Source organism: Euleptes europaea, chromosome 12 (genome assembly GCF_029931775.1).
Source record: "Euleptes europaea isolate rEulEur1 chromosome 12, rEulEur1.hap1, whole genome shotgun sequence".
In the NCBI taxonomy this organism is placed as follows: Eukaryota; Metazoa; Chordata; class Lepidosauria; order Squamata; family Sphaerodactylidae; genus Euleptes; species Euleptes europaea.
Window position 1 is genome coordinate 63,831,463 of NC_079323.1, and position 15,581 is coordinate 63,847,043.

Here is a 15,581-nt window from a genome sequence, read left to right on the forward strand (position 1 = left end):
GCTGCCACTGGCAAAACTGCACCTCTTGCCCTCCACTGACAGCATGGCTTAGGCATGGGTATAAATGAGGCCATTGCTGCTGCTGCAGTCCAAGCCATGCCTCTCAGCTCTATTTGAAGTGGGGTTTAGGCACAGGCTGAAAAAGAGGCCAGTGTCCAAGCCTCGAGCTGTCCTAAGTGTGGGGCTTCCTCCAAGGCTGCCTTTGATGCTGCAGCTTTGCAGATGGTCTCCAGGGTCAACTAGAGCCACTGTTGCTGCTGAAGCTGTCCTTCTCTCATTTCCCACAGCTTTACCGCAGTAGAAACTCTGGCGTGGGGCAATTAGCCTCCAGTGGAGCTGGGCTATCACCAGGCTTCAAGGCTTGGCCAAAGTCATTACACCTCCCCCCAACTAAGATGGGAGGGGGACAGAAAAGGAGATACAGAAAGATTTTTTTAAAGGTTCTGAGTAGAAAAGAAAAATGAAGCAGAGCTGCTCAGTAGTGCATACAGTTGTCAGGTCCCCCTGGCCACTGACGGGAGATGGGGAGGGGAGGGTTGCCAGATCCACATTGGGAAACTCCTGGAGATTTGGGGATGAAGCCTGGGGAGAACAGGGACCTCAGTAGGGTACAATGCCATAGTCCACCCTCCAAAACATCCGTTTTCTCCATGGGAACTGATCTCTGTAGTCTGGAGATGAGGTGTAATTCCGGGAGATCCCCAAGTCTCACCTGGAGGCTGGCATCCCTAGTAGAGCAGGCTCACGATGTCCTGTCTGCTTGCCAGACAGGGCTGAACTGGGAAGCAAAGAAGAAACCCTTCCTATTGGAGTCAAAGAATAGCTCACAACCCTGCCTGCATCCAGAAGGAGGAGCTTCTCCCAACAATCTAGACTGCAGCACCCTAGAGTCACTGGAGAAAGATCCCTGCTGAACCAATGGAGTGCTGCTGCTGAACCAATGGAGTGCTGCTGCTATACAGAGTGGACACAATTAAACTCTATTCAATCACTAATCTGACTCAGTGGTATAAGGAAGCTTCATATACTCTCATATTAACTGTGGCCAATTTAACACTTCTCCAAAGGCTTTTTAAATTTTAGAAAATATCCACTGTAGTCTGGGGATATTTATCTCCTGAAGGGTACAGAATATTTTCTTTCCCATTACGTGCTCTCTGTCATAGAAAAAATGTTTGGCAAACTACTAACATAGTTTGCAAAGGCAGAATGTGTATCATGGATCAACTGGAACACTATGCCAAAGTGGACTATAAGAGATACTTTGGAGAAAGTGTCCATGTATTATTCCACTTTAGATAGTTGGAGCTGAACATATTTGGCCTATTAATATTGCTTTTGTACTTCTGCACTGCTGGCAAAGCAAAGCTCTGGATCATAATTATTAAACTTAGTTAAGGTGATTTGATTATTAGCATACCTGTCCTACAATTGTGGAATTCTAATGCACTCTCTATCCGAAAAGCTTTTTCACATGTAGCACACCTGTACCTGTATTCACTGTCAACCTGAGGATAAAAAAGGTAAAAAACTGAAAAGCACAAATAACATGCGATAAGAGTATTTACTTTTTAAAACCCCACCACACAAATTACATTTTCAATACACGATGTCGCAGATTTTGTTACTTTTATATCATAGACCATGACTCTGCAGTCATTTCTAAAGTAAAATTACCAGATTTGTCTGGGGACAACCAGTGCAATCCTACACCATTTATTTCAGTGGACTTAGAAATGTGTAACTATTCTAAAGATGTCACTGAAAATAACTTTGTTCAATCACAAATCAGTAGATTTTGTCTGGAGTGATTGCACACACACACCCCCGCCCTTTAGCTCACTATAGCATATTGGTGGAGCCTCATACCAACCTCATTCCTACTGTGTTTATAGGAAACGTGCTGCTTCAGACTCTCTTTGCGACTGAAAAGCTTGCCACATTCTTCACATTTAAATAATTTGTCACCTAAGGGATCAAATTAGAACAGGACAAGGTGAAGTTACTCACTTCACCACATGGAAATGTTAGAATTAACTAAGACAGCTAAAAATAAAAAATAAACAATGTTTGAAGGTAAGGAGAGACAGACCAAATAGTTATGCTACAGTCTCAAACATTAAAAGAAAATTATACAAATGATATTGCATCTGACTGCTACTGTGTTTTATAATGTTCTATAATTATAATGTTATAATTGTAGACCATAAAGAAAACATTCAGATTACCATTTCTTTCTCATTAGATATGTGAAATTCTGTACGGATATCTTTGAAGCTGTAAGAAGAGTGATACTGGGTAAAAGCATCCTGTCCCTGAAAGGAATAACTCAGGATCAGCTTTGTATTATATTTTGAACTCACAAATCAATTTCTGGGTATAAAATATGTGTATAGACTTGTTCATAAAGGGTGCCTGAAATTATGAACGAGAGCCATTGTTGTGTAGTGGTTAGAGTGCCAGACTAGGTTCTGTAATACCTAGGGTCAAATCTCTACTCTGCTGTGGAAGCGTGTCACGTTACCTTGGCCCAGTCACACACTCTTGGCCTAACCTACCTCACAGGGTTATTGTGAGACTAAAATGGAGGAATGATATAAATTGCGTTGGGTCCCCATTTAGGAGAAAAAAGGGATATAAATGAAGCAAGTAAACAAACAAACAAATAAAATTATGACTTTTGTATGCAAAATACACAGAAGGGTACTGTTCCTTCCCTACATATAAAAATGTGTTGGTTTTGTTTGTTTCATTTGTGAATCAGTTTCCTAATACAAAGTGCAACCTACGAAGCAGCCCTAGTCAAGATTAAGCAGCAAACAGATTTAACAGAGTATACAAAAGTATCAGAGGTAACAGTGAAAACATTATAGGTATCTTAATCCAATATATGAACATTTAAAATACCATTTTGGTCAAGTGACTCTTTTTCTAGAGCAGCTTAGTGCCAAACTAGTCATGATAGGGGTATTTACTCATATTTACTCATGTGCACACCTATTCATGTGTATAGTGGGAATGAGGTGTATTTTTTTAATTATTTTTTACAAAAAAGGAGGACGTGATACTGGAAATGAGCTGGACTACAAGAAAAACTTCTGTTAGTCTTCCTACGCCAACACGTGAAGGGTCTTTTCTGTTTCTTCAGGCATTCCCTCATGATCCCCCCTTCCTGTCCTAGCTTTTCATTACTGTTTTGTGTGTTTTTAAATAGGCATTTTAGTTTTTGGTTTAAATAGCTTTATGATGTATTTTATGATGCTTGTTTAAACTGTTAGTCTCCTTGGTGACCTTGACTGGGCATCATCAGGACACAAATAAACAAACAGTAGTTGTTGCTGCCACCAGTTTCACTCAAGATTCCTGAAACAATGGCGCACAATGCCAAAAACAACCCTACCTTCAAAAATTACTAGTGGCTGCTGAACTCTACAGCCCTGTGTTGGCATAGAAGGAGAGTCGTAGCCATCAAGGATATGTTTGTTGTTAAAAGTTGTTGAAAACCTGATATATATATTTTTTGAAGCACTAAATGGTTGGGGAGGCTATGTTGCTTGTCATTAGATATTTCACAGATACTATCCAGCAAGCACTAGCTAGGGAAAGAATTGAATCAGGCCAACCATGACATGAAGTTTGAATCATATATCCCCAAAACAGAAATGCTTCCTTGATGTAACAAATGCACACCATCACATTTTTGCATTGTTAACCAGTAAAGCTCTTAGTCAACTGTTCTGATCCAATTGTGGTTTATACATTTAATTAATATATATATATGTATTAAATAATTATAAAAAATTAAGAATAACTACACACTAACTATTTGATATCTACAGACACATTGTTCTGCATTTATATAAACTTGCATCATCATGAACTATTCAAGTCTTAAGTCAATTAAAACACTTCAACACATAATATACAGTTTCTAGGAAAAGATAAACCAATTTCTACATTTCAGTTGCTGGGGGATTCTCTTTGGGCTTTGCCAAACTACATTTACTAGTAATCTGAATGCTAAAAATCTGCATTAGGTCCACCTAACTAATATTTCAACTATCCCTAAATCTTGTTTTATTTTCATCTGCTAGGTTATAGATCTGCCACAACAATTAGCTGTGGAAAGTCCAAAAAGAAAACCAGCTTGAACCCACCATGAGAGCGGATGTGCCTGCTGAGGTTGCTGCTATTCTGGAACATCTTACTGCAGATGTTACACTGATATACCCGCTTGTGTTCTCCAAGTTGCTTAATCAGCTTTCGCCGTATCCCATGTCTACTAGAGAGGATTAAACTTCTCTTGAGGGACATAGAGCTTTGATGATGAGGATATCTACCAGATTGGAAAGAAGTCACAACAAAAAGGTTCAACCATGATGTGAAAGGAATGCTTTGGGAGACATTTATCATAGATAATTTCTAAATCAACATGTTTAATACAATTGGCATGCTTTACAACTATTGTCTCATTTACTGACAACTCTTTGTAGCAGGACAACTGATTCAACATGCTGGTATAGTCCTCTCACTAAAATGTAACACTTCAGTACTCATGTGGGGGAATTTACTTCTTTGAAAGCATCCCCATGTCAAAAGCTCTCCCCACATATGAAGCTTCTCCTTGGAGGTACTCTATTTCCTTTTGAACAGATGGTTCCCCAAATGAACCCTACTAATATAATCTGCAGGAGCCAGTGTGGTGTAGTGGTTAAGAGCGATGGACTCTAATCTGGAGAACTGGGTTTCATTCCTCACTCCTCCAGAACTCTCTCAGAACTCTCTCAGCACTGGTGATTCAACATGGATTGAAACCAGGGTCTATCATGTCCAAACCCTCTGTATGATTCTAACCCCGCTTATGGATTACAGCCAGAAGTGCCAGGTCGGTAGTCGTGTTAGTCTGGAGGACAAAATTCAAGTCCAGTAGCACCTTAAAGACTAACACGATTTCCAGGGTACAAGCTTTTGAGAGTAAAAGCTCCCTTCATTAGGTATCTGACAAAGGGAGTGACTCTTGAAAGCTTATACCCTTGTTGGCCTTCAGACTTGAATCTTCCCAGAAGTGCCATTTTGGATCTGTTAGATAGATCAGAGCACCTGAAGGGACCCAGAGTTCCTGGGTCAGGCCTTACTTTCTCCTGCCAACCATCTAGAAGTCATCTACAAGGGATGCCTAATTTAGAAATATGCTAACATTTAAAATTAGAAATCAGCAAATATCTATGGCCTATTTTTAATAAAGGTTAAATGGAACATTACAATACAGGAGTTATGTAAAATAAAACCAGTTACTCTCATCAGGCTATGAGGTTTCAACACACGCCCTTATCACAGACCAAAATTTGACTTTTATATTCCTTATAAGAAGAATTTTAGTATAGCTATTTTACTATAGATAATCAGAGATACCAGGTTATAGTCCTACCACTAGCACTCAACTATGTGCAGAGACTTCCAGTGCAAGGAACCCCTCTCCCCCACCCCCAAAGAAGTGCCTTTTTTGCCAGAGGAAGGTTCAACACTTAACAGAGTTGAATGGCAGCGTACATCCCCTTACCCGTTGTCCCACACGAGAATCTTCCACACCTCTTTCATATTAAAATGAAGAAAACTAGTGTAGGATGCAAAAATTTTCACCATTTGTTTTCAGAGGAACTTACTTTGTTATGGGATTCATACTGTTTCCAGTACTGGGTAGCTTCCCTAAAACCAGCTCCATGATCCTTTCTTCTGCAGCAGAAGGAAGAGCTACCTCATCAGGCGGGATTTCTGTTATAATTTCAGCAACATGATCCTCTTTTAATTGAATTCATTATTTAAAAACAAAACAAGACAATGAATTGTAATTTTTAAGTACCACCATACAGTTTAAGAATACACTTATTTGTTTGGCCATAAAAAATTGCAGATAAGACAAACACACAAAAAACAAAACTGAGAAGCAGTATAAGAATCAATTATCCATCATATAGACTGAAACAAAATAAAGAGCAAAGAGGTTATTTGTTCACTTTTCAATCCACAACAATCTCACTGATACATTTTCATCTGCATTTCATAACTACCAGCAGATAAGTAGCCAAACTATACATCATGTCTTTACTACTCTTTGTCAACAGTTACTCCAATTTCTGTGGTTTGACCAGTATGCATAATTCCTTACAATAGAATGGCTTAGCTATTTTTGTTGTTTGGCAGTCAAATTAATAATGGATTATGTCTTCCACTGCCATATTCCCACTAACACAAAACCTTTGATTGTATTGCATACAAGGTAACGTTCGTCCACCCCTGCAGAAGTAAAATACCACAGCTTGAATAAAGTGAACGCTAGGGTGAGCTACCAACCAATTCCCCACTCCTCACTTCAATTTAAACATCTTCTGTCATGATGGTATTATCACTGCTGCCAGGAGAGCTAGATCCTTGAAGACAAATGTATCTCTTGCCCTTTCTTAAAATTCCATTGTGGCAACCAATGATTCAAGACCAATAAAATATTCCATACAAAATCTATGCAGGTGAATTGTCTGCATACATTATTGAATCCCAAGTAGATGGACGGGAGCAAGGAATATACATACATTTTAAGGAGCCTATCATACTCATAATTTTGTCATGCTCATAATTTTGACCTACTATTTACGAAATGTAATTACATTTTCATGGCTCAGAGCACCCAGCCACTGCCATTAGTCCCATCTGTGAGCCCTCGCCCTGGGATGATCCCATAAACTGAATTCAGCCGACAGCAGTCAAACGAAAGCAGATTTATTGAGACAAATCAACAGGTGAAAGAGGCTTACTCAGAGCCAAGGATACTAGTGAAAACCAAACTAACAGTACACAGTTTAAGTAGAGAAACAATGTCAGGGTAACCCCAGTCACCATGGCAATTCCCCTCCCTGGAACACCCACCGGGATAGTCTAAACATCTTGAAAACAGGATAGCACTCGGCCTTGGCCACAGCACCTGGACTTAACCACAACATTCCAAACTCAGGCCATGCCTGACAATGCCATTGTCAGGCCATGCCTGATATTCTGCTCCTCCAAAGGCCCCCGTACTTTCCCAAGGCGGGCCTGTGCGGATAGGCGGCATGGAACTCTCGGACTAGACGATTGGCGGAAACATCGCGAGAACGCACCCACTCATCCTGTGCAGGACTAAAGTGCTTTAACCAGCCACGGCCAGGTCGTTTGGATCACACGTACCCACTCAGCGACGTCAGCACCTCCCTCCTCCCCAGGAACATTAATATGGCCAATGGGGCCAAACTCTGTACCATATACAGCCTGAAAAGGACTGAGCCCTGTAGACTGGTGGATGGCATTATTGTATGCATATGCAGCAAAGGGCAGCAGGTCTGTCCAATCATCTTGATGGTAATTGACATAACAGTGTAAATAACATTCCAAAACAGCATTGACCCGTTCCGTTTGACCATCCGTTTGGGGATGGAACGCACTAGACAGACCTTGTTCCACCCCGACTAATTTGAGGAAAGCTTTCCAAAACTTGGCCATGTAGGTGCCCCCCGTCGCTCACTATCTTGTGCAGAAAGCTATGCAGCCGGAAGACATGTGACACAAATAGGCGGGCCAGTTTGTGGGGCGGAAGGGATACCTGCACAAGGTACAAGATGCACCTGTTTTGAAAACAGATCTGTAATCACCCAAAGTACTGTTTTTCCCCCACTGGGGGGTAGATCGGTCATAGTCCATTGCAATGACTTCCCAGGGTCTGGAGGGGGTCTCCAAAGGTTGTAAAAGTCCGGGCGGCTTGCCCTGGGGTCTCTTGGCAGATGCACAAACGGGGCAGCTGCGGATGAAGGAGTCCACGTCTGATCGCATACCCGCCCACCAAAACTGTCTTCTGAGTAAATGCAATGTCTTAAGGAACCCAAAATGTCCCGCGGTTTTGGTGCCATGCACCAAACCCAAAACCTCCCTTCAACACTTCTGGAACATACAACTTAGAATCCTTGTACCACGCTCCCTGCGTTTAACTAAAGCAGCTGGTAGAGTCTGAGAGGAGATCCCTGCTTGACAAGTGCGAAGGAGGGCGTCCTTAAAGGAATCAGTTAGTTTCCACCCTTCCACCCCGTCTGCTTTGGGAGTTGCGCTGGCGGGCGGCTCGGAGGGGGATGGAGCCGGCGCAGTCAGAGGGAGCGGGGTGGAGCACTCGGGCGGAGAAGGTGATAGTGCAGGCAAGGAATGTGGATAGGGCAGCTCTGTCGGCCCAGCCGGGCGTTGGGCTCCCCTCCCTTCAAAAGCGGTGGCGGTGGGGACTGGACCGGGTTTGCACTGCCAAGGAGGGCAACAGACCGCGTTGGGCGGGGGTAAAGAGCGACTGTGTGGGTCGATCAACTTTGGTCGGATATTGGAGAAGCCTGGATAGAGCGTCAGCCAGCAGGTTTTGCTTCCCCGGTACATGTTTCAGAACGAACCGAAACTGGGCAAAGAAGTCCGCCCAACGCACTTGTTTTGCAGACAGGTTGCGGGCTCCCGTCAGGGCTACTAGGTTCTTGTGATCACTCCATACCTCAAAAGATAGTTTAGAGCTTTCTAAAAACTGTCTCCACACTGTAAAGGCATGCTTAACAGCAGCGGCCTCTTTTTCTCCAATGGGCCAATTGAGCTCAGATTGAGTGAACATCTTAGAGAAATAAGCGCACGGATGCAATTGACCATCCTCCCCCCGCTGCAAAAGTGCACCTCCCATTGCTACGTCGGAAGCATCCACCTGGACTTTGAACATTCGATTGCAATCCGGGTGCTGCGAAACTAGTTCAGAGCCTTTTGAGAGTGTCAAAAGCAGTTTGACACTGGGGGGTCTAATTAACCCGGGCAGTAAGCAAGACAGCTGCACTTCCGTTCTCCTTTGTCTTAAGGAAGTCCGTGATGGGCAGAGCAATTTGAGCGAAATGGGGGAGGAACGCCCTGTAGAAATTTGCGAACCCGAGAAATCTTTGGACTTGCTTACGAGTAGTGGGTGGTTCCCAAGTGATCACTGCCTGCACCTTTTCAGGATCCATAGTCAGTCCGTGGTGCGAGATAACGTAGCCAAGAAAAGTCTATTGTTTCTGGCGGAACTCGCACTTGGACACTTTAGCATAGAGCTGATTGTCCCTGAGGCGTTGCAACACTTCTCTCACTAAGGAAACATGTTCCTCAATGGTTTTAGAGTAAATAATAATGTCATCCAGATAAACCACCACTCCCTTGAACAGCAAATCATGTAGGATCTCATTTATGAGTTGCATGAAGACCCCCGGGGCCCCTTTCAATCCAAAAGGTAACACAAGAAATTCAAACATCCCAAAGCAACTTGAGAAGGCTGTTAGAGGCTCATCCCTCCCTAATCCTAACTCGGTAATATGCTTCGACCAAATCCAATTTGGTAAAAATGTGCCCCTTCTTTAGTTGTCCCAGGAGATCCGAGATTAAAGTGATAGGGTAGGCATTCGTTTGAGTAACTGCATTGAGTTTCCGAAAGTCAATACATAAACGTAAATACCCTGTTTTCTTACGCACAAAGAAGGCTGGTGCAGAATAGGGCGCGGTGGAGGGTCGGATTAAGCCTCGAGCCAAATTCTTGTCTAAAAACTCACGGAGCACTGTTCTTTCAGTCGGGCTCATTGGATAAATCTTACTCTTTGGCAACTTCTCATCCCCCACCACCTCAATAGCACAGTCTGAGCGGCAGTGGAGGGGCAATACGTCACATTCCCGCACATCAAAAACATCTGCATAATCCTGGTATTCGGGAGGCAGCTGGGACAGCTTGACAGCATCTGAGGTTAGGGCAGGGGTTGATCGGATTACTGTTTTGACAGCAACTTCATAACGGTGCTGTTCACATAGCTGGCTATTAAAATGCTAAGGTCTCAGCCTCCCAGTCTATGGTGGGACTGTGTCCCTTGAGCCAATTTGCTCCCAACACCACCGAGTAACGCACCTTAGGCACAATAGTAAAGTTAATTTGCTCCCAGTGATGACCAATTCCCATCGCCACTCCATCAGTGCGGCGGTTCACCGGTCCGCCCCTAAAGTCACTGCCATCCATCTGGGTGAACTGCACGGGGGTGGGTAAAGGCACTGATTTCACTTTAAGTGCCTTGAAGGTGGCTTCATTCATTAAGGTACGGGAACAGCCAGAATCAATTAAAGCTTTTACATGTAACTGGGGCCCCTTTCTATAATGTTGCAAGACTACATCCACATCCACAGTCTTTCCCACTTCACTCATCATTAAGGGAGCTTTGGGTTTTGTAGGGGCACCTGCGGAGGTCTGCGGTGGCGTTCCATCTACCGCAGACCCAGTCTGTTTTTTGGCTGATCAAGAGGTGACTCCAAGTTCAGGGCAGGGGAGTTCCAGTGATCACCCTCCTCCGATGAAGCGGAGCTGTCCCCTAACGGGGCAATTGTAATCCAGGACCCCGATGGGTCCGCAGGCAAATCCTCAGGCGCAGTTTCCTTGACGTGAAGAGAGGGGGCGCTTTCCGTGCGGGAGCAACACTGCGATCAGCCGCGGTGCCCCTTCCCCGGGCGCGGCCTCTCCCGCGAGGTGTCCCCTCTGGTCGGGGAGTGGAACTCGGTCGCTCCAAACCTGACGGGCAGGCCGCAGCGAAGTGACCCATGGCCCCACAAATGAGACAGGCCCCACTTTGAAACCGCAACGTACGGTCTTGAAGAGGTTGGGCCAGTCTCCGTGGAGCTGAAACGGCAGCCTTGGGAGGGTTCTTCCGGCTGTCCCCCTCTCTAGCCTGGCGCCGGGCTAGAGTAATGAATTGGCGGCGGCTTTTAACTTCCTCTGCTAACAGGATCCAGTCTTCCAGAGTGGCTGGATCCCTTTGCATATATGCCCAGTTCAAAATCTCAGGGTTAAGAGCGGTACAGAAGTAATGCACTCGGGGTTGCCTCCGTCCAATCGACAATCTTACTGGCCAGTCTCTGAAACTCATCCGTAAAATCTCTGACCGAAGAAGATCCTTGATGGAGTTGCAGAAGGGCAGCCTTGGTCTTCTCCCCTTGAAACGGATCTTCGAAACGTCTCCTTAAAGCTCGCATAAAGTCATTGAGCGAACGTACGGATCGGGCCCGAGTGTCAAACTGTAGGATCATCCATTCAGCAGCCCTCCTAGTCAAAAGTGAGGAAACAAATCTCACCCGGCTATCTTCCGAGGGGAAGGCATGTCCTTGTTCTCTCATGTGATTATCCACTTGGTGTAGAAAACAGGGCAGCGCATCCGCGGAGCCGTCAAAAGTCACTTGCAAATGGGGCTGCTGCCATGGTACGACCGGAACTGCAGGCTGGGCTGGGCCTGCTGGCAGAGGCGCCGGCGGCTGTCCTGGAACGAGCTGTCCCGGAGCCGGCTGCCCTGGAACCGGTTGCCCCGGGGGCTGCTGACCTGGAACCGGTGCGGTACAATTATTGCTTGGGCTTGCTGTAGGCATCCATACAGGCGCATCAGCACATCCATCTCGTCTTGCTGTCAGGCTTCAGCAAATTCACAGCGTTTCAGGCAACAGACCTTCAATCCAGACAGAGTAGCGATTCAAAGATTTATTTCAGAAGTCAGTGATTTCAGTAAGAGACGCGCAAGGTTGGAATACATGACAGGGGGAGTGGGGATACATTTATAGGGCTGATACAATAGGGTTACAGGAACAAAGAGACAATGTAGTCATTTCCTGCCGGTAACGACTTAAGTAAAAATTAAACAGAAACAATCATGAACAATCAGTGGAGGAGATGGCCGAGCTCTCGACTTTGGGTGCGGGACCTGATATCAGATCGAAGATTTACACGGGCGGGTCCCAATACAATTGTAAATCTCTGGCTGGAGCTCGTGTGCAAAACAGGGGGGGAAGGAGTGTACGGAGAACTCCATTTTGTTTGCGGGGGAACCATCTTGTTTGAGGACGGAGCTGTCAGAAGCCCTATCTGACACTTGCTTTCGGGCCATACGATCCAATAACTCTCGGTTTTGGAATCTCAGAGTCTGTATTTCTTCCTCAGCCCCCCCAGTCCGTCAGGCCTGGCTGACTCAGAAGTTCGTATTCCAGTCGTCCGACTCTTCCTCGTACAGGTCCTCCTCCTCCGAGTATTCCTGCACATCAGAAGCAAAGGCAAGCCGTCGCCTGCGAGCTACATCCCGGGGCAGGCCAAGTTCCGGGGAGCTCAAAGAAAATGAGGGGAGAGACCAGTCCAGTCCCCCGCTAACTTTCGATCGCGCTCCGGTTCCTGCCCTCGCCCGCGCCCGAGCAGTGTCCGCGTCCAACAGTTGCTGCTCCGCCAGCTTCTGGTCAGCGAGCGCTCGGTCCGCCTCGAGTTTGGCGACCGCGGCGGCCGTCACAATTGGTTCGGCCGCTTGTTCCAAGAGCATTTGGATCTCCTTGTGCTGGCCCAACAGCTGTTGGACCTGTTGAGCAAGATCCGCAGAGGAAGGACTGAACTCAGGTTTTAGTACCTTCTCGACATCAGCCGCCATTGCCGTGGTTGGCGGTAAGTCCATGAGGACCAGGACTGTCCTGGCGGCAGCGCTCTGTGCATCCCGGCGGCAGAGATTGGGATCCGGAACAGCTCACGGAACATCTGCCCGCTGAGCCCCCGCCATTGGGGAATGGAAATCGGGCCCCTGGATTGGGGCCGCCGGGTCCTGCTGCACCGAGTTAGGAGAGCAAAGTCCTCTTGTGCCAACCGGGTCTCCTCCAGTAAAGCGTCCAGCCACAAAAGGTCGCTGTGGGCACATAGGTCAGCATCCCACATCTTCCAGGGGGTCGCCGCTGCCAGGCGACACCACTGATCAATCACTAACCCAACCAGCCGGTTGGACTCCGCGTGAGTCCGGTGCGCCTCCTCAAAGACGGCACTCAGAAGGTTGGGGTCCTCGGGGAGCTCGTCCTGCGCTCCAAGCCGAGGAGACAAGTGTCCAGGCGAACCCTCCATGGCTCCAGCCAACGTTAGCAAATAAGAAGACTAGTATCCTAATGTGAGCCCTTGCCCTGGGATGATCCCATAAACTGAATTCAGCCGACAGCAGTCAAATGAAAGCAGATTTATTGAGACAAATCAACAGGTGAAAGAGGCTTACTCAGAGTCAAGGATACTAGTGAAAACCAAACTAACAGCACACAGTTTAAGTAGAGAAACAATGTCAGGGTAACCCCAGTCACCATGGCAATTCCCCTCCCTGGAGCACCCACCGGGATAGTCTAAACATCTTGAAAACAGGATAGCACTCGGCCTTGGCCACGGCACCTGGGCTTAACCACAACATTCCAAACTCAGGCCATGCCTGACAATGGCATTGTCAGGCCATGCCTGACACCATCACTCCCTCATTTCTCCCCCTTCCCTTCCCAGTTGCCTGGGCCTGGCTGCTACCTGTTGCAACCGCTGGCCATTATTCTGTACTGTCTCTTGGCTCTCTCTTCCATGCAGCCCTCCAACAAGTACAGAGGCAAAGATGCTCCTGTCTCTTATTGCAATGCAGCCCACGCGTGAGGCCCCTGCCAGCAGCAGAGTGCATCCAGCCATTTGACTATAGGGCTGTCAACCCTCCTGTTCTAGTGCAATGCCTGTGTCTTTGAAACGTTTTGTAAAGACAGTTGGATAAAAGGAGTAGTCATTCCTGACATGTGGCTGTACAGACAGGAACATTGCACCTGCTGCTTTAGTGTCTGTCAATCAACTTTCAAATGCAAAGGAGCCTGATGGAATAAAAAAAGATGGCAACCCCATTCCTCTTTATTGCTTTCGGAACTCCCCATATTGTCTCTTTCATAGCATGTCATAGCTATGAGTCGCTTCTCTCCTTGCATTCACTCATCATGGGTTCTCATCATGGGGAACTAGGATGTCGGGCCAGAGCTATTCAACACCTCACGCAGCTTCTCCAGGCTCTGGCTACCTGAACACTAAAGCAAGGGAGCAACTCCCACCTCCTGAGCTCACAATCCTCCTGGATATGGCCAGTGAAATAAGCTACGCAGTTGACCTGCCTGAAGTGAAGGAGATGGCGAATGTGGCCTGCTGGGGCAACGAGCAACAAATGAAAAAGTGACAGGTAGGGTTGGCCAAAATAAAGAGGAAAAGAGTAGGGGCTCAGGAGATGGACTGAACCTGCAACTTCCTGTGTGCTAAGCCAGTTATATCTAGGAAACTACAGCAGTGCAAAGTGACCCTGTTAAGAGAGATGGTCACCTCTGTATCAACCAACTTGACAGTTTAAACATCAGCGTTTGGATGTTATAAATTTAAATCAATAGCCTGTTTCCTTTTGTGTCAGCCAAATGATAAAAAATTACACCGGGCGAATTCCATATCAAATGCCAGAAACTCTTCCTTCCACTGTTCCCAAGCCAAGATTAAAAGCTTGAGATCTAGCCTTTGCGTTTCAAAGTGATCTGACATGACTGCCCTCAGTGATGTTAGATAGGAGGGGGGATTTTACTTGTCTTTGACAGTCCTCTTTGGGATTACTTCCTTGATTGACTTGTACTGGTCAGAGGGTCAGCGGTTGTTTCCTATAAAGTTAGCTTATAGCCATCTGACACAATTTTTCCAAGCACGGCCCAGTAATATCATCAAGTCCAGTAATGCGCCAGGGACCATCTTGCTGCATCTCCTACCTGCTGCTTTGGTACTCATGCTGATTTGAAGATGTTGTAACATGCCTGCCTTCACATCTGTAAGTGTATGTTAGGTAGCTAGTTTTGTTGTTTTCATTGCACCTTGCACATTGCATTCCTGGCTTATGATTAAGCCTGAACCCATTCTTTAATGCTTTCAAAAAAGCTTGTTGCTTTTAATGGTATGCTCTACTGTGCTTGTGAGGGTCAAAACCCAGTTTCAGTCAAACTATCAGAAGGGGATTTATGCCAGGGTCCCAAGTCCGGGGACAGGCGAATCAAATCTTCCCTGCAAGGATGTGGTGGGTCAGAAACCTCTGTCTTTGACAGACTCTTCGGCACCAGGTCCTATAGCCGAGATCATGAAGGGGGGGGGGTGCCTCATGGTACATGCTGCATCTGAAAGACTTTAAAAGCTCCATAATGAGATTTACATTTGACTATTCATGTGGCTGTTTGGTTAAGTGTGTTGGTCTGCTGAACAGGAGGTGTGAGTTCTACTCTGCCTGTGCCTCTCTTTTCAGACCAACATATTTACCAGCCAGAATCATGCAGAGGTTGTACTGCTGTCTCCCTGAGGTTGTGACTCAAACCCCTCTCCTTTTCCCTCTCACTCTGCCTCCCTACAGCACCAGGAGACACTTTACTCTTTTGATTGGTGTTGTAGTTTCCATTCTTTTTATATGAATAGCTCCCACCTTGCAAACAAAAACAAAAAAAGCATTGTACCCCCCATTAGGATTTGAACCGTTGCCCTGCAAAGAGTGAGAGAAAATGCATAAATATTCTCTGGACGTACTTCCCCATACACCTGTGAAGTTGGCTGTATTCTTTGGTTGGGACAGCATTTGTTTCATCCCTGTGTGTCTCAGATGCTCTGATGCAGGCTTTCAGACTCTTGTCTGCAGGCAACAGCTGCTTGCTGTCTAACCTGGTGA

General features: G+C 46.0%; 1 protein-coding gene across 1 annotated transcript in view; it reads right to left on the bottom strand.

The window, feature by feature from the left end:
• The window catches only part of PRDM15 (PR/SET domain 15), a 63,873-nt gene that overhangs the window by 24,741 nt on the left and 23,551 nt on the right, over positions 1 to 15,581 (bottom strand). The window contains exons 9-13 of the mRNA XM_056858554.1: positions 5,664 to 5,799; positions 5,136 to 5,138; positions 4,158 to 4,336; positions 1,874 to 1,968; positions 1,421 to 1,508 (exon numbers count right to left, since the gene is read on the bottom strand). Of these exons, the coding sequence (XP_056714532.1) occupies positions 1,421 to 1,508; positions 1,874 to 1,968; positions 4,158 to 4,336; positions 5,136 to 5,138; positions 5,664 to 5,799 (501 nt within the window). The remainder of the gene's footprint in view (positions 1 to 1,420; positions 1,509 to 1,873; positions 1,969 to 4,157; positions 4,337 to 5,135; positions 5,139 to 5,663; positions 5,800 to 15,581) is intronic.